The following is a 25,568-nucleotide window of genomic DNA, read 5'->3' as shown; positions in this document are numbered from 1 at the left end:
CTTCAAAGTGTTTATCAAATGATACCAATTATATGCATGTCCTGGCTTCTGAGCCTGAGTACCAGCAAGTTTACTTTGGGCATGTCAATCAGGTGGAAATTCTGAAAAAAGGACCCTAGCCCAAAGACTCCTTCGTGGGCATCTATGAGATCTTGCATGGAGCCCCAAACCGAGGGTAATTGACCATCAAATTGAAGTTCTTCCACTTTCTGATAATTGCGCCAACAATTGTTGCCTTCTCACCAAGCTGCTTGCCTATTGTCCGGTAGCCCATCCCAGCCTTGTGCAGGTCTACAATTTTATCCCTGATGTCCTTACACCCTCTCGTCTTGGCCATTGTGGAGAGGTTGGAGTCTGTTTGATTGAGTGTGTGGACAGGTGTCTTGTATACAGGTAACGAGTTCAAACAGGTGCAGTTAATACAGGTAATGAGTGGAGAACAGGAGGACTTCTTAAAGAAAAACTAACAGGTCTGTGAGAGCCGGAATTCTTACTGGTTGGTAGGTGATCAAATACTTATGTCATGCAAATAAATGCAAATTAATTACTTAAAAATCATACAATGTGATTTTCTGGATTTTTGTTTTAGATTCCATCTCTCACAGTTGAAGTGTACCTATGATAAAAAGTACAGACCTCTACATCCTCTTCTATGATCGATCGTTCAGAGTTCTTCATGATGTTGTAATGTTTGTTTGTTTTCAGTAGGAAAACCTGCAAAATTGGTAGTGTATCAAATACTTGTTCTCCCCACTGTATATCTTTTTTTTTCTTGGTCCATTACTGTACACTCTCTAAATAAACAATATCAGTGATGAGATAAGAAAGTGTCAAATTAATTTATATGCTGATGACACTGTCATGTAATGTATGCTTCAACGGCTGACCAAGAATTATCACTATTGGAGACAGATTTTACGATATGACAAGGGTCTTTTATACAGCTGAAACTTGTTTTAAATGCAAAGAAAACACATTTTATGATTTTTAATTGGTTCAAAAAGTTGGTTGAAAATACACTTGCATTTATGAACTTAGATGGTTCTTGAATTAATCAGGCCTCTGCATATAAATACTTAGGGATATGGTTGGATGGTAAACTGTCTTTTAAAATACATATTGATGAACTTTGTAAACGGCTAAAAATCAAGCTAGGCTTCCTCTATAGAAACAGGACAAATAGAAGACAAATTGAAGACAAATTGTGCAAGCTACTTATGTCTGTTATAGATTATGGCGATATTATTTACATGCATGCTACGGCATCAACACTTAAATCGCTGGATGCTACTTATCATTACGCACTTAGGTTTATTATGGGTGCTAGCTACAGAACTCACCACTGTGTTTTATATCAAAATGTGGGTTGGACTTCGGAGTCCGTGAGACGAGAACAACATGCTCTCGTGTTTGTCTATAAAGCACTTCTGAATAAACTACCTTCTTATTTATCATCACTCATCAATATTAGAATTAGAATTCCTAAAACCAGGTCTGAAGCATGGATTATACTTGAGGCCCATGCGATCTCCACAGATTTGGGTCTGGCTGCCTTTTCCTGTTACGCTCCTTGCTTATGGAATAGCTTGCAGACTAAACTTAAACTTGAGACTCTTGTCCCCCTGTCGCCCATTTTAAACATTTATTGGAGGATTTTTATTTTTGTATTGCTTGTAACTGTTTCGGGTAAATCAAGTTCTTGTGCTCTTAGGGGAATAATCTGTGTGTAAATGTAACAATCTGCTGCCGTATTTTGTTGTGTTATCTGTGATCGTTTTGTTTGTCTTGTGTAGTTTCTTAATCATTGTACCTAAACTGTATGTGTAAACATGTATACGCAGGGCCCTGATGTAAAAGAGTCCTTGGTCTCAGTCTGTGTTCCTTGTTGAAATAAAGTTATATATATATATATATATATATATGATCCCCGTCACTACAGGAGGCCTTTTGCCTTTTGGTCATCATTGTAAATAAGAATTTGTTCTTAACTGACTTGCCTAGTCAAATAAAAGGTTAAATAATAAATAAACAAATAAAATAAATTAATAAATAAACAAATGCAAATGCAGCTACTTTGCTGTTATTCTGGCTCCACTTTTTGACACAAGTTAGCTATAGTTGGCTTGCAAGCAAGCAAAGGATAAGAACGTTGCCAGCCAGTATGCCAATGGAACATTTAGAATGAACACCTCGGTTGTGTCCATAGATACAAAACAGAAATACTTAAAGACTGGTGTTTGGTGGATATGTTGGCACGGTTTGCCTAACAACACCCGTGCCAATATATCCTCCAAACACCAGCTTATCAGGCATTATCACGTAATTAATACTCATACAATGTTTCCATTAACCCTCAAATTACCAACACATTTTATATACATTGATTAACAACGTGGGTCATTTTGACCCCAAGAATAAATTATTGGATAAAGCAAGAATCAGTCAGTCACTCCTACATTTTATTCATTAAAGTATGTCCACACATACATGAAAATGACTTCCCTATTCCCTATTGTCACACAAATGAATGTTGTAAATTATGAAACTATAGGTGGTCTCAGTGGAGTGTGTGTCCCGTGTGTGTGTTTACGTGCGAGCGCACCCTTTCCATGCATGTGAGCGCGCGTATGCGGGGGTTCTAGGGAAGCGCCGTCACTCCCCAACCATTATGCTGTCGCTTTCAGCAATGTTTGGTGCGCTTCTCTTTGGCAAGAGTAACCTACAGTTCCAAGGAATTTCGGTGACGCGCATGACCACTCCAAATAAGACCTTCGTTGAGTCTGAATAGCGCGGCACAGTGTAATAGACACAGTCATTGAGAATAACCTACATCCAATATCCCCTGCCAGCCAGCATACCCCAGACTCTTGTCCGGCTGTAGATCAACGCGAACATGGCTCAAGGTAAGATTTTAATAACTAGACTATTTATAATGTTATATTGAAAATATTGTATATCAGCGAATCTTCTTCTGTAGTGCTTGCATCACCCAATTTACTGCTTATTTGAACGTAACTTTGAACTTCATAGCGACTATGAATGACATGTTTCTGTTTCATAAACAGTATGCTAAAACAACAAATACATTTTTTGCAATATCAACCAAAATGTAGACTACACAGTGGCAGACTTTGACTCATTCTCAAGTAACATATCCTACTAAAGTAGCGCATGTTATTGTTATTGTTATGTTATTGCTTCCAAAAATAAATTACTCCATGCAGGGCTGAGCCACAACTTGGTTTCTAAATATTTGAAGAATTTATAGCATTTCCATATTGCCTTATAAGGCTATTGGAGAATAATTGCTTTGTTTGGAAAAAATGCTAAAAACTGAAGAGGCAAAGTGAAATCTGACCCACCCCCCCACCATAGACGAATTATGACAGCAAATAGTTTTGCTGGTTGTCATTTGATGACCTAGGATATGATATAATGGTGTGAAAGTCCAGCAACAAATATTTTCCTATGGCCAATGCTTAAACCATAACTACCAACTTAACATGGTGCATACACAGTAGACAGAGCTATGAGAAGATGTTTTGTGAGTTTGGGTGGGGTACATTTTTTCTCTAATAATGCATTCGGTCATTGCATTTGCTAGTGGCAAACAGGATTTACAAACATGTGGATTCTTTTTAGTATGGTCCAGAAAAATGTGGCCATTTCATGCTATTGTAAGTCATTTAGGCTTACATGACAGGAGACATTATAATAATATTTTTTTCTACTACCCAAATTACCTAAACGAGTGTCTCTGACACTGTCAGACAGATCAATAGAAACAACCTTGTCTTGACCTGGCCCAGGGTCACTAAAAAGAAGGGAGATACAGAATGTACAATATTAAGAGGATATATATATATATATATATATATATATATATATATATATATATATATATATATATATATATATATATACACACACTGCTCAAAAAAATAAAGGGAACACTTAAACAACACAATGTAACTCCAAGTCAATCACACTTCTGTGACATCAAACTGTCCACTTAGGAAGCAGCACTGATTGACAATACATTTCGCCTGCTGTTGTGCAAATGGGATAGACAACAGGTGGAAATTATAGGCAATTAGCAAGACACCCCCAATAAAGGAGTGGTTCTGCAGGTGGTGACCACAGACCACTTCTCAGTTCCTATGCTTCCTGGCTGATGTTTTGGTCACTTTTGAATGCTGGCGGTGCTTTCACTCTAGTGGTAACATGAGACGGAGTCTACAACCCACACAAGTGGCTCAGGTAGTGCAGCTCATCCAGGATGGAACATCAATGGGAGCTGTGGCAAGAGGAGGGAGGGCAACAACCCAGCAGCAGGACCGCTACCTCCGCCTTTGTGCAAGGAGGAGCACTGCCAGAGCCCTGCAGAGGAAACCCATTAGGTTCCTCCTAATGCAAGACAATGCTAGACCTCATGTGGCTGGAGTGTGTCAACAGTTCCTGCAAGAGGAAGACATTGATGCTATGGACTGTCCCGCCGGTTCCCCAGACCTGAATCCAATTGAGCACATCTAGGACATCATGTCTCGCTCCATCCACCAACGCCACATTGCACCACAGACTGTCCAGGAGTTGGCTGATTCTTTAGTCCAGGTCTGGGAGGAGATCCCTCAGGAGACCATCCACCACCTCATCAGGAGCATGCCCAGGCATTGTAGGGAGGTCATACAGGCACGTGGAGGCCACACACACTACTGAGCCTCATTTTGACTGGTTTTAAGGACATTACATCAAAGTTGGATCAGCCTGTAGTGTGGTTTTCCACTTAAATTTTGAGTGTGACTCCAAATCCAGACTTCCATGGGTTGATAAATTTGATTTCCATTGATAATTTGTGTGATTTTGTTGTCAGCACATTCAACTATGTAAAGAAAAAAGTATTTAATAAGAATATTTCATTCATTCAGATCTAGGATGTGTTATTTTAGTGTTCCCTTTATTTTTTTGAGCAGTGTATATATATCGGCTACAATAGGCTACTAAATCAACTTTCCAGTGGCACTGACTTACACAATGATGAAGATAGCATGGATATTCATAGCCTAGGCTTCTCACCATACCGGTGATGGTCTCAAGATAGGCTTGAGCTACTTTGAAAAACAGCGGTGTTCTTCTGAGTTGTTGAGAAAAAAAAATGTTGCGTCTAGTGTACTGACAGATTAGTCTTCTCTTTTTAGCAGCAGGCGTCTGCTTTCCAAACGTATTGCCCACAATTGTATTTTGAAATTTGTGAAAATCCTATTAGCTATTTACTGACAGTGTGAAGAGAAATAGAATCCATAAAAATGGAACCCAGAGAATGACAGTGCCCATTCAAGTCCGGACTGGCAGCCATTTTGAGCGTACCTATGAGTTTACCAGTCAAATTGCCAGGATGTGTGCTGCCCAAATTCAGTCAGTGTTTAGACAGGAGTAATTATATAATTATGGCAAAATTATTTCAATTCAGCCTAATATTTGTATTTCATGTGAGGAAAGTCAACTCCCCCTACAGGGAGTGGGCTTGTTGTAAATGTGTGTAGTGTCAAGATGTATGTAAACTATCAATGCAGCACCTTCAGCACCCCTACTTCCCGTCGCTATGCATATAGATCATCATTTGATTATTATAAATATAAAACCAACATTTCGTTTTTCTGAATTACCATTTCTGATGACACTTATGATGTCTCTCACACCTTGTCAGTTTTGTTTCGTATAGCAAACATCTAAAGAATGTTACACCCTTGTGTTTCAGGGGGAGTTAATTGTTGCTAAGGGACATTTGGGCTTTTATTTTTAGCAAATGACAGCAGCTGGAAATGCAACCAGTAACTGTCCCACACCACATTTTGTCCTTGGAATGAGTTTGACCCATGCCTAAGCCTAATATATTGACATATACACTGAGTGTACAAAACATTAAGAACACATGCTCTTTCAATGACTTCGACTGACCAGGTGACTCCAGGTAAAATCTATGACCCCTTATTGTTAAAGCCACTTATTGGAAAAGCCACTTTAATCAGTATAGATGAAATGGAGAACATAGGTTGAAGGAGAATTGTTAAGCCTTGAGACAATTGAGACATGGATTGTGTATATTATGTGCCATTTGAACAGGGTATGGTAGTAGGTCCCAGGCCACCAGAGTTTGAGTGTGTCAAGAACTGCAACCCAGTGCATTTGGAAAGTTCAGACCCCTTGACTTTTCACACATTTTGTTACATTACAGCCTCATTCTAAAATTGATTAAATAATTATTTTCTGTCATCAATCTATACACAATACCCCATAATGACAAAGCAAAAACAGTTTTTCAGATAAAAAAGAAGGAAATATCACATTTACAAAAGTATTCAGACCCTTTACTCAGTACTTTGTTGAAGCAACTTTGACAATGATTACAGCCTCAAATCATATTGGGTATGATGCTACAAGCTTGGCACACCTGTATTTGGGGAGTTTCTCCCATTCTTCTCTGCAGATCCTCTTAAGCTCTGTCAGGTTGGATGGGGAGCGTCGCTGCACAGCTATTTTCAGGTGTCTCCAGAGATGTTTGATTGGGTTAAAGTCCGGGCTCTGGCTGGGCCAGTCAATGACATTCAGAGACTTGTCCCGAAGCCACTCATGTGTTGTCTTGGCTGTGTGCTTAGGGTCGTTGTCCTGTTGGAAGGTGAATCTTTGCCCCAGTCTGTGTTCCAGAGGGCTCTGGAGCAGGTTTTCATCAAGGATCTCTGTAGTTTGTTCCGTTTATCTTTGCCTCGTTCCTGACTAGTCTCCCAGTCCCTGCCGCTGAACAACACCCCCACATCATGATGCTTCCTTCACCATGCTTCACTGTAGGGATGGTGCCACGTTTCCTCCAGACGTGCCGCTTGGCATTCAGGCCAATCTTTGTTTCTTCAGACCAAAGAATCTTATTTCTCCCCCGATTGCTTTTCGGCCAGTTGGCCAAGAGTTGGTGGTTCCAAAATTCTTCCAGATTGATAGAGTTCACTGCGTTCTTGGGGATCAAGAGTGATCAATGGAAACAGGATGCACCTGAGCTCAATTTCGAGTCTCATTGCAAAGGGTCTGAATATTTTTGTGAGGAAAGTATTTCTGTTTTTATTGCCATGATAGGACAAGGAAACATTGTTAAATGCCTCTAAGCTTAAGCTTCATGCTGCATACTACAGCATTCGCTCATCTTTTGGAGCCATGCGGGGCAGTTTGGTTCAATGTGCTTTAAGTAAACAGCTAGGGAACGGGGAATAAGTGTCACCTGTTTACAATGTGTCTCTCTCTACACATGCACAAAGTGCTCGATTATGTCGACTCCCAGGAGTGCACAGTGCTGCCGGTGTGAGGGGAAAAACGAAATACCACATATCCAACAGAGAGTGGGCCGGCATTTGTGACACAGTGTTGTGCTTTTACAACTGTCAGAGGAAAGAGAGAGAGAGACCTGCTTCATTCATGACTAGGCTGGGTAAGTTGCTTGTAATAGCTGAGAGAATGGAAGTCATTTTTCCTGGGATTTACTGTACCCGCCTCTGTAAAAAAAATTCTGACTAGGATCCTTCATAGCCCTGGCCTTATTGGATTTATGCTGGCCCAGTAGTTCTGCTAGGCCTGTAGCACGGGCCTTGACGTGGGGGTGGTCAAGGTTAGTCGACTGGAAACAAAACAAGGGAGGGTAAGCCAAGAGTGATGGCATGATGGAGATGGCGACCTCATAGTAGTACTGTTGCTTCACTCAATGGGGTTATGTGACAACCCAAATGGGAAGACACATTCCCTACACTCATAGCCTGTACTAATCTTTGTCAATTCATTATTTTAGCAGACTGTAATACAGTGATATCATTGATTTACAATTAAACAGTGGAATAATCCAAAACAATAATAACTACACCATAGCTACAGAAACCCTTTCAATTCAAATGGCACATTATCTTTCATACCACAATGCTAGAGTGGCTAAGAAAAATGTATTTTATTTGACACCAATGATGTAATGCGATTATGACACGCAGCAATAAACTGCAGTTTACCATTACATTGATTTAGCCTTTGCCTGTGTTGTCAAAAAACACTTTGGTTCACCACCTCTCATCTGCTATTAATCTCCGTAATGCTCCCCAGATTATGACATTGATAGATCCATTTTATAGGCCTGTTGCCTCTATGTGTCACGTTCTGTCCTTAGTTCCTTTGTTTTGTCTTTTGTTTGAGTATGGTCAGGGTGTGAGTTGGGTGGGTTGTCTATGTTAGTTTGTCTATGATTTTCTATTTCTGTGTTTGGCCTGGTATGGTTCTCAATCAGAGGCAGCTGTCAATCGTTGTCCCTGATTGAGAACCATATTTAGGTAGACTGTTTTCCATTGTGTTTTGTGGGAGGTTATTTTCTGTTTAGTGTTGTACCTTACAGGACTGTTGGTTGGTTGTTTATTGTTTTGTTTTCAGTGTTCATTAAAATATTTAAAATATGGACACTTACCACGCTGTACCTTGGTCCTCCTCTCTATCTCCAGACGACAAGTGTTACACTATGTGTGCAAAAGCACAAGCTCCGATATACTTTATGGCTGAGTAAAATAGGGTTACTATGAACTATGTTTCCCTTTAGGATGAGCTAATAATGCCCCAGAGTTGGACTGACGACTGGAGTTTGTCTCCTTTAAGTCCCACTTTCCCAGTATGAAAAAGTATGAAAATGTACGCACTCACTACTCAGGATAAGAGCGACTGCTAAATGACTAAAATGTAAACGTAAACAACAAGGTGTGAAACATGCTGTCGGCAAAATGTAGACAATATACTATACAGATGGTCTTAAGCTCCATAAATGTTAGCGCCCTGACATTCTTCAAGAAGTAGCATCCTAAGGAAAGCAACCTTAAAGATGATAGCTCTGATTGTGTAACATGGTCCATGTAACTTCATCTTCTTAGCCGTTTGTGTGAAAAAGAGGCGTTATGTTATCCTGTAGGCAATTAGGATGCGACCCAATATAGTGTGTTTAGCTTAACACTTGAAATGTTAAACAGGGGTCAGTGTTAAAACACCAAGCTAAAATGCACCATGTAAATAAAAACAAACATACAGAAACACTTGTCAGTCAGTGTTTAAATGGGCGTAACCTTTGGCACCACATGTTCATTTTCCATCAAGTTTTTTCAATGCCCAAGACTGTTTAACATCACACTGTCTTGTCTTGAGGAAGCAGAGGGACTGTTGTTCTTCCTACTGTATAAACAGGACATCAGAAGGTGGGTTTTTAGTCACAACCGAGGCCGGGGGATAAGGACGAGCACAATATTTGCTTGCGCACTTCGCCTAGCAGGCAGTGACAATTTTTTTTTACGTTGTCTAATTTTCTCTCTTGTGTAAAATGTACCTTTTTTTAAAAAAAAAAAGAAGTTTTTTAAAAAATCAATGCAAGTGTTGAGATGGGGGAGCCAGGAGCAATTGGAAGAGTCAAGTTGGCTGAAGACATAGAAAGTCTGTATAGACCCTACTGTCCTAAAAGCAAGGGGAGGGTTGGCCCACCACTGAGGCGCCAAGATAGCCATTCAATAAATGTTATTTGTATAGCGCTTTTTACAAACACATTTGTCAGAAAGTCTTAAACCATACTATAATCAAGGTGGGCCTACAGTGTATCCTCAAAAGAACAAACAGAGGAACTGTCGAGCAGAATTCTGTTCCCTTGTAACTGGCTGGGTAGATGTTAAGAGGTCAATCCTGAGGTCATTCCACTCACTATGTCCTCTCTCTTTCTCATCCATCTCCCAGCACTGGAAATTGCCAGATGGGACCTGGAATGTGAGTTCAACAACACAGACCACCGTACGGAGCTCAACGGGGTGGAGCAGCTGATCGTTAGAAGGGGCCAGCCGTTCACCATCAACCTGCACCTCCGCTCGGGGGAATACCAGCCTGGCGGCAGTGCACTCGACCTCACCGTGGAGACAGGTAACTGTTTTCACTGGGTTGTTAGCTGACATCAATTCAGTGTGAAAGGCTCAATGTTGTTTAATTTTGATTAAAAATCATAGGTTAAAACAATACAAAAATAGAGCATAGTCTGTTATGGTGTTACACACTATGGAGCAGCGCATGCATGAGTTATTTTCAAATGAGCAGATTTAGACTTGATCCCCACTCAACTTTGTTTCCACGTCATTTAAAAAATATTGAATCAACACAGAAAACCAACTTTTAACCTAAATCCAATGTCATGGTGACAGGTTTTGTTGATTTCACGTTGAATTCACATTAATTGACAACTCAACCAAATGTAAATAAAAAATGTTCGTTGAACTGACGTATGTGCCCAGTGGGGAGACTGCCATGCCCAATAGACTGTTTTAATTTAATAAAATACAAATTTAAGCAGGTATTCACCCTGGCTATTTAAATGTCCTTACATATTTTGGAACTAAGTTTCTGTTTAGATTTTGAACAGGGAATTTAGAATTTTTTTTAACTGGGTCTTGTCTGTCAGGAAATGTCAAAGGTACTATGGAAATGCATAATTGTGTTTCTATTGGCACTGGGACCTTGTTTATTTTCTACAATGGCAATTGTGATCTAGAAGACAATTGGGAGGAAGAAAATATGATGGTGAAGTCTAATGTTGTTTTAAGTAAAGGGAAACTGTTTTAGCCTGGTCCAATTGTCAGTGATACCAGTATTGAGCAGAATAGTTAGTTGCCTCCTCTACCATTATTTACCCTCAGGGTTGGGTATGTTACTTTCGAAATATAATCTGTTACAATTGCTAGTTAATTGCCCCAACTTTTTATCAGTAACGTAACTTTTGGATTACCCAAACTCAGTAATGTAATCTGATCAGTTTCCATTACTTTTGGATTACTTTCCCCTTTAGATGCATTAGAAGACAAAAAGGATCCATAAAACAAATTTGGTGTGTCATCATAGTGGTCTCTGGCCAGACTCGCTCAGATGGAACAAACTTAAACTTGCACCTATTTTCAATGCTGAATTGAATGTCAGAGAAAATAGAAAGTTGTCAATGTATTCTTTTTCACAGACATCAGTTGTGTGTTTCAATGGTTCCTATTCCATCCCTGTCCCTTTCTCTCCTCCATGTCTTCTTCCAGGTCCCCAGCCCAGTGATCAGTATGGCACACGGGCCTCCTTTGGTCTGACTGACCAAATCGACACCTCCCGTTGGAGTGCCGCGGTCACCAGTCCCCCCGGGTACATGGTTTCCCTGTCCATCTGTTCCCCCCCGGACGCGCCTATCGGACGCTGGCGCTTGACCCTGGGTCAGGGGGGCTTGGTGGAGTTTGTGCTGCTATATAACCCTTGGTGCACAGGTGGGTAAACATTCCTTGAGTCATGCTCTCTGCGAGTGTATCCATTCAGTGTAGTGGGGCCTATGTACAGTACAGCGAGGGAATGCCTTAGATGTCTCTATTACATAGACAGAGAACATGATCATTGGAGAGATTCGGGCTTATAGCAGTGGAAGGATCACAACGTGTGGAGAACAGTATGGATGGGTGGTAGTTTGGGAGAGGATATGATGATCATGAATGGCATGAATGGGGATGGATTTTTTGCCCTACTATGTGCTATATCTACAATACATGTTTCACTTAGAAATTGTGTCCCAATTGGCAATAAAGTAAATAAACAGCAGGTAGTCTCATTAATTAGAGACAATTCTACCATGCATGTTTGAGCCAGCAGCATACCATTCTGCATCCCACTGCTGGCGGTGTTCTACATTCTCAATCTGGCCCTCATTCCATCATGGCCACCTAATCATCCCCAACTTCCAATTGGCTCATACTTTCTTCCCTGTAACTATTTCCCAGGTCGTTGCTGTAAATTAAAATGTGTTCTCAGTCAAGTTACCTGGTTAAATAAATATTGCAAAAAAGGGCATTTTAAAAGGTACACTCAGCAAATGGCATTGCCACGAGCAGCACCGCAGATATTGAGATGAGCGAGAATCAAGACTTCGCTCTGACACAGTATCTGCACATGTGCATGGTTAGTTTTATGCAGTTCACAGCCTGGTAACCAGCGCACCAAAACAGAGGAGAAGTTGAGCTTCGCACTTTAACGCTCTTAGTTTTTGCGGATGTTGACCCACTATTCTGTTTATTTTTTCATCTACATCTGCGGTGCCATAGACTACTTCCTTATTCAAAGAGCATCTTGCATATCCATTCTCCGCAGCTTTAAAACTTTTATCTACCTTCAATAAACCCTGTGCATGTTGAAATAGTGTTTTCTTACTGCAAGCACATAATGAGGCATCCTTCATTCCATTTACTATTTTGGGAGCTTGTCTTTTTCTATGGAGGACGATACCTTATTACAGTATTATTTGTGTCTCTTGGCAACAGGCGATGTGGTGTACATGGATAGTGAGGAGAAACTGGCGGAGTACGTCTTGGCTCAAGATGGTATCATTTACCGAGGCAGCTGGAAATACCTCATCCCTACACCTTGGAACTTTGGCCAGGTACCAACACCAACACAAGTGCTATCAGCTCCACTTTGGCCCAAGCTTACCCCCAATAAGGAAAAATAGTCCGTTATCAAAATATGTGCTCTTAACATTCAAAATAGAGATAGTGTTGCCTATATACGTATCAGTGGCCTGACAAGTTTGATAAAGTAAAAAGGTAAAATAGGGTTCAGAGGAACTTGTGATGGGTGGGACATCCTGTCAACTGCTGACTGGAAAAATCAATTTCAGGCTGATCGATTTCCAAATGTAGACACTTCCATTGGTTCAATCAGTGTATGATTGACAGATCATGATAATCCCACTGTGAGATATCGAGACCTAGATTCCGTTGTTGATACAGCTCTGTTTTTAATGGGTGTGTGTCATAGTTGCATACTTCTTTTGCATGTAACTGGTATCCAACTTCACTAAGCATTTGTGCCTGTTATTTTCAGGAGGGAATCAAAGTCAAGAAGCAAACCTCTAATCCTTTGATCATTATTTGACCTTTTGCTCACTCTTGCATGTTTACTTCCATTTAGAAAATACATACAGTAGCAGTCGAAAGTTTGGACACGCCTACTCAATCAAGGGTTTTTCATTATTTATTTTACTATTTTCTACATTGTAGAATAATAGGGATGACATCAAACTATAAAATAACACATATGGAATCATGTAGTAACCAAAAAAGTGTTAAACAAAGTAGCCACCCTTTGCCTAGATGACACCTTTGCACACTATTGGCATGCTCTCAACCAGCTTCATGAGGTAGTCACCTGGAATGGATTTCCTGGGCTCTGTTGTATCGGTTTGCATGTTACCGTGTACTTGTTTTTACGGGTCTCGTACCTTGTATTTATTAGAGGTTTACACCTCGCTTTTTGTATGGGTTTTGTAACGGTTGTCGTCTGGACATAGAGAGGACCAAAGCGCAGCGTGGTTAGTGTTCATCTTTTTAACCTGTCTACGATATTGGTTCCCAATTGGGAATCAACCCTCCCACGTTCAGCTGAAATGGTGGCGCATGGAACGCAAAAATATTCTTAAAAATATTTAACCTCCACACATTAACAAGTCCAATAGCTCAAATGAAAGATAAACACCTTGTTCATCTAGCCAGCAAGTCAGATTTCTAAAATGTTTTACGGCGAAAACATAGCACATATATATGTAAAACCACCACCAGACACAGCTCATTTGAATAGCCAAAACATGCAATCAACAAACGCAGGATTAAAAAATAAATCGCTCACTAACCTTTTGAAAATCTTCATCAGATGACAGTAATATGACATGTTACACAGTACATATATATTTTTTTTCAATAATATGCCATTTATATCCATAAATGTCCATTTACAGTGAGTTCACGTTCAGAAATTACTCAAAAATGCCCGCAGGAAATCTATGTAGCGCGGCAAGATAACGTAAATAGACATCATAAACTTTGATTAAATATACATGTTCTACATATAGTTAGAAAGATACACTGCTTCTTTATGCAACCGCTTTGTTAGATTTATTTTTAACGTTACAGAAATCGCACACTATTCAATATTCTGAGACAGCGCTCAGTTCCAAGCTACATTTCTACGTAATGTTGGAGTCAACAGAAACACAGATTTAAGCATAAATATTCCCTTACCTTCGATGGTCTTCGTTCAGAATGTTCTGGAAGGCTTCATACTTACCCAATACATCGTTTGGTTTCAAGTCTTGCGTCTTTGTATTAGCTACTGCTAATAACATCAGCTGAAATGCACCCAAAACGTCCTCTGGTCCGGAAAAGTTGCGCATCAAAACTTCAAAATTACATATTATATGTCGACTAAACAGGTCGTGCAGAAGTGCAGAAGCAAGCTTTATGATGTTTTAGACACGCAAAACAAACTTCAATTCAATCGGCCATCGTCTGCCCTTCTCTTGAGTGCTGGAACAAAGGAATGGCTGGGACCAATTCGCGCCCCTACGCACAGCCTATTCTCTCGTGGCACGCACTAATTTCACTCATTTCAATTCTCGCGGGATTTGAACGATTCAAAGCTCTACTGAAAGAGGACATCTAGCGGAAGAGATAGAAAGTGTCCCCAGAATCATAACTGGTTGGGAAGGGTGGGAGCCATGACGTCAAAGTTGCTCCAACTTTCATGGCCACAAAAACTAGTTTGGAAGAATGCCTGCCCTGTGAGTTCTGCTATACTTACAGACATAATTCCAACGGTTTTAGAATCTTTAGAGTGTTTTCTATCCAATAATAATTTTTATTTGCATATATTAGCAATTTTTGACAGATTTTTTTTTCAGTTTACTAGGGGTACCCAATCTCTCCAAAGGGGGCATATGTCTGCCATATCCTTAACAGGTTTTAATGGAAAACTGAACACTTCAAAAACACAAAACAACAAAGTGACAACCGAAACAGTTCTATCTGGTGCAGACACACAAAGACTGAACCACCCACAAAACACAAAGGAAAACTGGCTACCTAAATATGGTTCTCAATCAGAGACAATGACTAACACCTGCCTCTGATTGAGAACCATAGCAGGCCAAACAAGAAACCCAACCTAGAAACACAAAACATAGAATACCCACCCAACTCACGTCCTGACCAACTAAAACAAAGAAATAACACAAGAACTATAAATAAATTATATATATATATATATATATATATATATATATATATATATATATATATATATATATATATATATATATATATATATATATATATATATATATATTTAGTTGAAGTCGGAAGTTTACATACACCTTAGCCAAATACATTTAAACTCAGTTTTTCATAATTCCTGACATTTAATCCTAGTAAAAATTCCCTGTTTTAGGTCCGTTCAACCCTTTATTTTAAGAATGTGAAATGTCAGATTAATAGTAGAGAGAGTGATTTTATTTCAGCTTTTATTCATTTCATCACATTCCCAGTGGGTCAGAAGTTTACATACACTCCATTAGTATTTGGTAGTATTGCCTTTAAATTGTTTAACTTGGGTCAAATGTTTCAGGTAGCCTTCCACAAGCTTCCCACAATAAGTTGGGTCAATTTTGGCCCATTCCTCCTGACAGAGGTGGTGTAACTGAGTCAGGTTTGTAGGCCTCCTTGCTCGCACACACTTTTTCAGTTCTGACCACAAATGTTCTATGGGATTGAGGTCAGGGCTTTGTGATGGCCACTCCAATACCTTGACTTTGTTGTCCTTAAGCCATTTTGCCACAACTTTGGAAGTATGCTTGGGGTCATTGTCCATTTGGAGGACCCATTTGCGACCAAGCTTTAACTTCCTGACTGATGTCTTGAGATGTCGCTTCAATATATTCGCATGTACAGATCTTAAAATTGGACCTACAGTACAGGTATATTGTCATAGCAAAATAATCCTGCAGAAACATAATTTGAACATTTGGTTCATAACGTTGTTTTAATGGATAGTTAGGATATTAGCTGACCAAAAGTAGGCTACATGAAAAGTGCAATACTGTTAACATAACTAACCGCGTGTCAGTATGAATTTGTCATTCTTTGTAAATCACAAAAATAATCTGCATTACCTGTTGTGTAGGAAAATTTAAGCAACAAAAGAGTGATCAAATTAAAATGCTACATCTGTAGTCAATCTTTCCTTGTTTGTTTTGTCTGTGTTGTGTAGTTTGAGGATGGGATCCTGGAAGCTTGTCTGAGAATCCTGGAAATGAACCCCAAGTGCCTGCGTAACCCTGGGAAAGACGCTTCAGGGAGGAAGAACCCAATCTATGTGTCCAGAGTTCTCAGTGCCATGGTGAGATCACATCAAATGGGTTTCCCATCCTGTCATGTACTACATTACACACTACAGTGCATACAGCAGTTCAACATAGATGGCAAATGGCACCGCTCAAAATAACAAAGCAAATTTCACGTGAAATGAAGAGCCTGACCATTGTTGTCCATGTCCCTCAGGTGAACTGTAATGACGACAAAGGGGTCTTGCTGGGCAGGTGGACCGACGACTATGACGGTGGGGTGAGCCCCCTGTCATGGAAGGGCAGTGTGGAGATCCTGCGGAACTGGGACACAAATGCCTGTCAACCTGTGCGCTTTGGCCAATGCTGGGTGTTTGCAGCAGTGGCCTGTTCAGGTTAGACATGAACGCATAGAAACGCTAACAGCATGTTTACATACTGTATCGTCATGTAGGATAAATTTTTTTTGTTTTGCACAAGACACGTTAAGTAGCACATTCTATGAACTACTTGTTGTACAATGTATTTATAATGCCATATGTTAAATCTGTAGTAGTATAGTTCCTGAGTAGTACTGGCTAACTGTACATTATTTCTCTGCCCTATCAGTTTCACGAGCCCTGGGCATCCCTTGTCGAGTGGTCACCAACTATAATTCAGCCCATGACACCAACAGTAACCTGGTGATAGAGCGCTATGTGGATGAGAACGGACAACTTGTTCAGAAGTCGAGAGACATGATATGGTGAGAACTCAGGACTATCAAATTGACGAGTGACTGAATTTCCACTCCAAAAAAATTCAACACAGAGTTAGAGGATGTTTGTATGTAGGATGTATGGATGTAGGATGTATGTGCAGTATATAGTCAGAAAATACTGTTTTTCACTGTAAAAAAAAATTATAAATAAAAACAAGGTGCCAAACATTAACTGAAAAAAGACATCAAAAGATGTCAAAATCTTAAAATACAGACATTTACATTAAGAGTCAGAGTGACAAAAACGGTAACAGATATTAACTGCTTTGGCAGGCTAAAATGACAGGAAAAAAAAACAGTAATTTCTGATTAAGATATGTGTTTTAAGATGTAAATGAACTGAAACGTATTGTAGAAATACATTCTAAATAGTATATTTTGGGGGTAAATGATTGTATATTTACAGTTTTCAACGGTTATGCTATATGGGGCGGCACCGTAGCCTAGTGGTTAGAGCATTGGACTAGTAACCGAAAGGTTGCAAGATCAATTCCCAAGGTACCAATCTGTCGTTCTGCCCCTGAACAAGGCAGTTAACCCACTGTTCCTAGGCCGTCATTGAAAATAAGAATTTGTTCTTAACTGACTTGCCTAGTAAAATAAAAGGTAAAATAAAAATACAAAATCAAAAGTCATTTCTGATTTTAAGATGAAAATCATCTTGCCGATTATGTAGAATAGATTAAATTTACTCATGCCTTTTAGCCAACAATCTGGAAATAGTCAAAGCATTCCGGAGGATATATGAGCAAATGTCCTGCTCTTTTGCCAGACAGCAATCTGGAAAGGTCTATTATCCTACAAACGGGACATTAAAACTATAATATCTTATGTTTCACTGAGTCGTGGCTGATCGAAAACATGGATAATATAGAGCTGGCTGGGTTTTTTGTCCATCGGCAGGACAGAACAGCTATGTCTGGTAAGAAGTGGGGTGGGGGTGTGTGTCTATTTGTCAATAACAGCTGGTGCGCGATGTCAACACCATAGTGCCCACTAAGCTAAGGACCCTGGGACTAAACACCTCCCTCTGCAACTGGTTCCTGGACTTTTTGACGTGCTGCCCCCAGGTGGTAAGGGTAGGAAACAACACATCTGCCACACTGATCCTCAACACTGGGGCCCCTTAAGGGTGCGTGCTTAGTCCCCTCCTGTACTGCCTGTTCACCCACGACTGCGTGGCCAAGCACGACTCCAACACCATCATTAAGTTTACTGACAACACAACATGATCACCGACAACGATGAGACAGCCTATAGGGAGGAGGTCAGAGACAACAACCTCTCCCTCAATGTGACAAGACAAAGGAGCTGATTGGGGACTACAGGAAAATGAGGGCCAAATAGGCCCCCATTAACATTGACGGGGCTGAAGTGGAGCTGGTCAAGAGTTTCCTGGTGTCCACATCAGGTTCCTTGGTGTACACAACAGCAACAAACTATCATGGTCCAAACACACCAAGAAATGTTCTACAGCTGCACCATCGAGAGCATCCTGACCGGTTGCATCACCGCCTGGTATGGCAACTGCTCGGCATCCGACCGTAAGACGCGACAGAGGGTAGTGCGTACAGCCCTGTACATCACTGGGGCCAAACTTCCTGCCATCCAGGATCTCTATACTAGGCAGTGTCAGAGGAAGGCCCCAAAAATTGTCAAAGACTTTTCTCTCTGCTACCGCATGGAAAGCTGTACCGGAGAGCCATGTCTAGGTCCAAAAGGCTCATTAACAGCTTCTACCCCTAAGCCATAAGAGTGATGAACAATTAATCAAATGGCCACCCGTACTATTTACATTGACACCCCTCAACACTTTGTTTTTACACTGCTGCTACTCACTGTTTATTATCTATGCATAGTCACTTTACCTCTACCTACATGTACAAATGACCTCAACTAACCTGTACCCCTGCACATATAGCCTCGTTAATGTTATTTTATTAAGTTACTTTTTATTTAAAAAATGTACTGTATTTAGTAAATATTTATATTTCTTGAACTGCACTGTTGGTTTGTAAGTAAGCATTTCACGATAAGGTACCTGTTATATTCGGCGCATGTGACAAATACAATTTGATTTGATTTGGCTGTTGTGTCCTTGTAGGAACTATAAAAAAAAAGTAAAATATACACATCCAACTTGTCAGTTGCAGGACAGAAGCAAAAAGGAACATATCAAAGCAGAAAGGAATGTCCGCAACTCTGGTGTGCTCCAACTTGGATCGAAAGGTTGTCTTTTTTTGTCCGTCTGATTAATTCACCATGGGAACATACCAGAGTTTTTTCTTTGTAGGAACTACCACTGCTGGGTCGAGAACTGGATGACCAGACCTGACCTTAAACCAGGTTATGATGGCTGGCAGGCCATGGACCCCACACCACAGGAGAAGAGTGAAGGTAAGGCATTGAGAATAACACCAACTATAATAACCCCAACAAATACAGAATAGCCCATAAAAGGGCCTGACCCCAATTCAAATGTGTATTGATTCCCCTGATACCATTAAAGTTACGTATTGGGATTTGGTGTAGAAACGGCTAAATCGCTAATCGACATATTTTACTAGTAGACATAAAGATATGCCTTAAGATAAGACTTAAACATGTCATTTTCAGTTCTCTCGCAGATTACATGACTTTTCCACTCACTCACTCACTATCCCTTTCTTTCAGGAGTTTACTGCTGCGGCCCCATCCCACTGAAAGCCATCAAGGAGGGCGAGCTCACCTATAAATATGATGCCCCATTTGTGTTTGCGGAGGTCAACGCTGACGTGCACACCTTTATGAAGCGCAAAGACGGCAGCACAGAGAAGATCATTAGCTCTGTCCAAGTGGGCCTGAAGATCAGCACGAAGAGTGTGGGCAGTGATAGGAGAGAGGACATCACACACCTGTACAAGTACCCTGAGGGTAGGGAGCTTCGCTACAAGGACCCGCAATACTTGATAAGCATTTGCAGCATGGCAATAGGGCCAGGCATGTATGGCATCCTATTATGTAGGGTGACCAACAGTCAAACAAGTGTTGACCTGAGGTGCGTTCAACAAGTGAAATTGTTTTGCTAACGTTAGCTCACATATTCCATTTGTCTTGTGTTAGCTGTGAACGTTCGCCAACATTAGTGAAGGGTCTGAGAAGGTCGTGAGCGGCGAATATAAGCGTCTGTTTCGGTCTAAACTGCTACTACAAATAATCAAGTGACCATGTGGGCTTTCTATTACGTGTAGTAGGAATAGCAAAGCCATTTGCTGTTTGAATATTGTAGCTAAAAAGCCACAGTGATACTACAAAAAGTAGCCGTTTGATGTTTCACCAAAACATTTTAGAACGTTAATTGTTCGACTGAAATTGTTACTCCGGCAACATTTTTCGCCGCAACAGACTGAAAATGGACAAACTAACAAACACACCACTGTAACATGGCATCAGGACACACTAATGTCACATTACACCATGATATGCCACCCAAGACAGCAGATAGGAAAATCACATATTATGTATCAGTATTTGTAATAGTCTGTTCACTATATGTACAATCTGAGAGCGTATGGAGCTATTTGTGGTGAAGGACAATAAGGACTACTCTGGTTTGGAAGCAAGTTCTTATACTTCCCTGAATGTGTCCGGGTTAATCAGAGGCTATACACAGTATGAAAGCATGTGTAACTTTTAGTTTTTCTTGTGCCCCCAGGTTCTGACGAGGAAAGGGAGGCCTTTACAAAAGCCAACCACCAGAACAAACTTCTGCAGCAGCAAACAAATGCTGGCCTGCTTATCGCTATCAAGGTTTCTGCGGAGATGAAGAAGGGCTGCGACTTTGACGTGTTCGCCGTGGTTACGAATAACACACCGAATGGGAAAAAGTGCCGTCTGGTGTTCGGCTCCAGAGCTGTGTCCTACAACGGAATTCTGGGAGAGAACTGTGGGTTCAAAGACCTGCTCAACGTAGAGTTGGCACCTGGAGAAGGTCAGTTGGCTTTGTAGAATGGAGTGATCAGTATATAAATGTATGAGTGGGATATACTGTATCTACTTCTGGATTTGATTATCATTTACAGCTAGCTCATTTAGAGTATAAGACTGTGTACTGATGTATCTCTTCATGTTCTTTCACTGTCTAATGCGAACTGTGTATCTATGTCAATGAATGCAAAAATGTCCAGTGGTTTGTGTCTCTGCCTATGGCAACATATGAGAAGTTGTGATTTTGTGAGTGTCTCACTTTCTAAGCTAAATGTCTCTCTCCAGAGAAGCGAGTTCCTCTGAGAATGAACTATTCCAAGTATGCCGAGAACCTCACTGAGGACAATTTGATCCGGCTGGGGGCTCTGCTTCTAGACTACGGCACCCAAGAGGCCTACCTTGCTGTGAGGAACGTTGTACTGGAAAATCCTGAGATCAAAGTCAGGGTACGGTCACTACTATTGTAACACAACAAAACAAGAATTAAGCATACAATAAAAATGTGTAAATGCAATCGTTAGCATGAATAGTTTATTAATTAATGCATGGATACAGCATAACCAGTGGGGTAGTCTGACTTGGGAATCAAAGTTTCAAACATTTGGTCCCAAGCCAAGTAGACTAACCACAGTTCCAAGAAAACAAAGTTGCCTGGAAGTACTCATGCTAGGACAAGATATCCATGTATAAAGAATGGTTCTAGCTGGCATCGCAAGTTTGAGTTGGATTTGTATCGATGGAACGTTTCTCTAGCCGATGAAATGCAACGTCTCAGAGCATTAAGTGATATCCCTTACGTTGTAGATTCTTGGGGAACCCAAAGAGAACCGTAAGCTGGTGGCTGAGATAACTCTACAGAACCCTCTGCCAGTACCACTGCAGAACTGCTGTTTCACCGTGGAGGGTTCCAACCTCACTGGAGGACAGATCATCACTGAGAAGTAGGACAACCATGGCAGTGTGACATCTACGTTATGTCCAATAAGGACTGATAACAGATCAAGTCCCATGTATACCAAACACTAACAACAGGACATGTGCTTTTGTGTACACAGTACACGTTAGTAGGGGGTCAAAGGGTATAGCCATTTAGTGTAGTTTGTCAGGTATGTCCATAACCATATGTAATTCATACACATATAATCATCTACTCATCTAGTCACCGAGTGGTGTATGTCCATGCTTTGGTAGTTGGAGTCAATGATAAGAGAAATGTCTGTAGAAGACATTAACGCTTACATGTCAAAAGCAGTGTAACAGCCTTATTAGGGCTAAAGGTGGATACTGAATTCCCAGCCATCTACAAATCAAGCAGACTAAAACTATCCAAGTGTCTTGCCAAGGTCACAATTCATGAAGCTTCTCAAAGAAGTGTTTTGATTTGAAAAGTCACACTTTCACATCAAAGACTAGGGAGTTGGCTAGGCAAAAGCAAGCTGTTTCACCAGTTAATTAATGTTTGTCTGGATTTATTCACTATATATAAAATCATTGGGTTTCTGAGAGCATCGCTTTGTCAGAGTTGGATATCCAAGCATTCAGATGGTGGTGATGACAGGGTTTGGTTGACTTGCGATCCCCAGATGTTTGGCTCAATGTGGTGTTACGCAATCGAGACAACTACCTAGAGGCAGAGAATATGAAGGGATTTGATCATAAAGACAGGTTTGAATAAGTTTGAGAAGCTCCGATGACAGATTTACATATCCTATACGGATGTATGAATATGGTTATTTAGCAGATATTTTAATCCAAAGTAACTTCTGGTTCACACATATATGGCTGGATGGGAGCATACTGTAGACAGTGAAGCAATACATGCACAGTCCTGGCTGGTCAACTCAGCTAAATCAAACTAGCTAAAGACATCCATTGATAGCCAAGGTGTTCATGAAAACAAGATCAATGGTCTCAACAGTTATGCTGAGAATATAGCATGATAGAGTGTTACAGAGTATGTCGATAGAGTAACTTCTAAATGTGTACCTTCCTTAGACTTAACTCCACGGTGGAACCCGGGCAAGATGCCAAGGTCAAAATCTACTTCACGCCCACCCACTCAGGCCAACGGAAACTGGTGGTCGACTTCGACAGCAATAAGCTGTGTCACGTCAAGGGCTACAGGAATGTCATCATCGGCAAATAGAGGACCCACCCTGAGCCTGCACTCCATAAAACCCAATGAAGACAAAGACATACAGTTGTTTCACAATCTATGCATATTTCTATACTCCAAGATCTCTTTTATCACCTATAGATAAACAAATTCTCTGTTTGTTAGGATTATACAGTGCCTTCGGAAAGTACTCAGACCCCTTGACATTTTCCAAATTGTTGCGTTACAGCCTTTTTCCTCATCGATCTACACACAATACCCCACAAGAACAAACCGAAAACAGGTTTAGATATTTTTGTAAATGTATGAAGAAAAAAAATACTAATAATATTTACATAAGTATTCATACCCTTTGCTATGAGACTCTAAATTGTGCTCAGGTGCATCCGGTTTCCATAGAAACATCTCAAGGATGGTCAACACCTTGATTGAAGTCTACCTGGGGTAAATTCAATTGATTGGAGATGATTTGGAAAGGCCCACATCTGTCTATATAACAGTGCATATATGACAGTGCATGTCAGAGCAAAAACCAAGCCATGAGGTCGAAGGAATTGTCTGTAGAGCTCCGAAGCAGGATTGTGTCAAAGCACAGATCTGGGGAAGGGTACCAAAACTTTCTGTAGTATTGAACGTACCCAAGAACACAGTGGCCTCCATTATTCTTAATTCTTTCTAGAGCTGGCCGACCGGCCAAACTGCACAATCAGTGAAGAAGGGCCTTGGTCAGGGAGGTGACCTACAACCCGATGGTATCTCTGACAGAGCTCTAGAGTTCCTCTGTGGAGATGAGAGAACTTTCCAGAAGGAAAACCATCTCTGCAGCACTCAACCAATCAGGCCTTTATGGTAGAGTTGCCAGAAGGAAGCAACTGCTCAGTCAAAGGCACCCAAAGTTTGCCAAAAGGCACCTATAGACTTTCAGACCATGAGAAACAAGATTCTCTGGTCTGACGAAACCATTTATTTCAATGGTGGAAAAAGTATCAAAAGTAAAAGTACAAATCATTTCAAATTCCTTATATAAAGCAAACCAGATTGCACCATTTTCTTGTTTTTATTTACTTACGGTAAGCATAGACATAATTTGCAATCAAAGCATTTGTGTTTAGTGAGCCGCCAGATCAGAGTCAGTAGGGATGACAAGGGACTTTCTCTCTTGATAATTGTATGAATTCTAACTCTTTGGCCTGAATGCCAAGCGTGGAAAAAAACAATTGAATACATTTTAGAATTAGGCTGTAACGTAACAAAATGTGGAAAAAGTCAAGGGGTCTGAATACTTTCAAGTAAAATTCTGAGTATGTGTAAATATACTTGGCAAATAAAGGAGTTTCTGATTATACATTTTTGCATGCAAAGCTGTGAAATATAGGACTTTTGTATTTTTGCTTATAAAACCTTTCATCTGTGATTGTACAAGGAAGAGCAACATTACCAAATGTGGCTTGCTATCAGTAATCCTTTGGCAAATACTGAGCATTTTGCTAGGGAGGACAAAAGGTTCACTTCCATCTTCTTGACAAAAATGAAATAGTAAGACATTGGCAGAACCTAGAGATTATTGGAAGAAGCCAGAGATACAAATCATTCCACAAAACTGATTCAAGACATGAGAACGCACATTGGCTCCATGTAAAATCTCCCTGTACCTGGAAACTAGTCCAGTCCATAGTAGAATTCATCTTGATGAACACTTAGCACACCATGGAATTATTTATATAACTAGTCCCTTCACATTGAACAATCCACAGGTATACTACCGTTCAAAAGTTTGGGGTCACTTAGAAAATGTCCTTGTTATCCTTGAAAATATACATGAAATTAGTTTCAATATGAATAGGAAATATAGTGAAGACGTTGAGAAGGTTATAAATAATGATTTTTAATTGAAATAATAATTGTGTCCTTCAAACTTTGCTTTCGTCAAAGAATCCTCCATTTGCAGCATTTACAGTGCCTTGCGAAAGTATTCGGCCCCCTTGAACTTTGCGACCTTTTGCCACATTTCACGCTTCAAACATAAAGTTATAAAACTGTATTTTTTTGTGAAGAATCAACAACAAGTGGGACACAATCATTAAGTGGAACGACATTTATTGGATATTTCAAACTTTTTTAACAAATCAAAAACTGAAAAATTGGGCGTGCAAAATTATTCAGCCCCTTTACTTTCAGTGCAGCAAACTCTCTCCAGAAGTTCAGTGAGGATCTCTGAATGATCCAATGTTGACCTAAATGACTAATGATGATAAATACAATCCTCCTGTGTGTAATCAAGTCTCCGTATGAATGCACCTGCACTGTGATAGTCTCAGAGGTCCGTTAAAAGCGCAGAGAGCATCATGAAGAACAAGGAACACACCAGGCAGGTCCGAGATACTGTTGTGAAGAAGTTTAAAGCCGGATTTGGATACAAAACGATTTCCCAAGCTTTAAACATCCCAAGGAGCACTGTGCAAGCGATAATATTGAAATGGAAGGAGTATCAGACCACTGCAAAT

At 40.4% G+C, this 25,568-nt stretch overlaps 1 protein-coding gene across 1 annotated transcript; it reads left to right on the top strand.

Annotated features, from left to right (window-relative positions):
• The first annotated feature begins 2,682 nt into the window (after positions 1-2,682).
• LOC110493959 (protein-glutamine gamma-glutamyltransferase 2) lies at positions 2,683-24,409 on the top strand. Its single transcript, XM_021568586.2, has 13 exons — positions 2,683-2,903; positions 9,781-9,960; positions 11,112-11,330; positions 12,372-12,490; positions 16,150-16,278; positions 16,440-16,617; positions 16,832-16,967; positions 19,276-19,379; positions 19,656-19,895; positions 20,677-20,952; positions 21,234-21,394; positions 21,753-21,889; positions 22,944-24,409. Exons 1-13 carry the CDS (start codon positions 2,894-2,896, stop codon positions 23,092-23,094), a joined length of 2,040 nt encoding a protein of 679 aa, XP_021424261.2. The 5' UTR covers positions 2,683-2,893; the 3' UTR covers positions 23,095-24,409.
• The last annotated feature ends 1,159 nt before the right edge of the window (positions 24,410-25,568 follow it).

This window comes from Oncorhynchus mykiss, chromosome 17, assembly GCF_013265735.2.
Source record: "Oncorhynchus mykiss isolate Arlee chromosome 17, USDA_OmykA_1.1, whole genome shotgun sequence".
Classification (NCBI taxonomy): Eukaryota; Metazoa; Chordata; class Actinopteri; order Salmoniformes; family Salmonidae; genus Oncorhynchus; species Oncorhynchus mykiss.
Note: the sequence above shows the minus strand (reverse complement) of the source record. Positions and strands in the feature narration are given on the sequence as shown.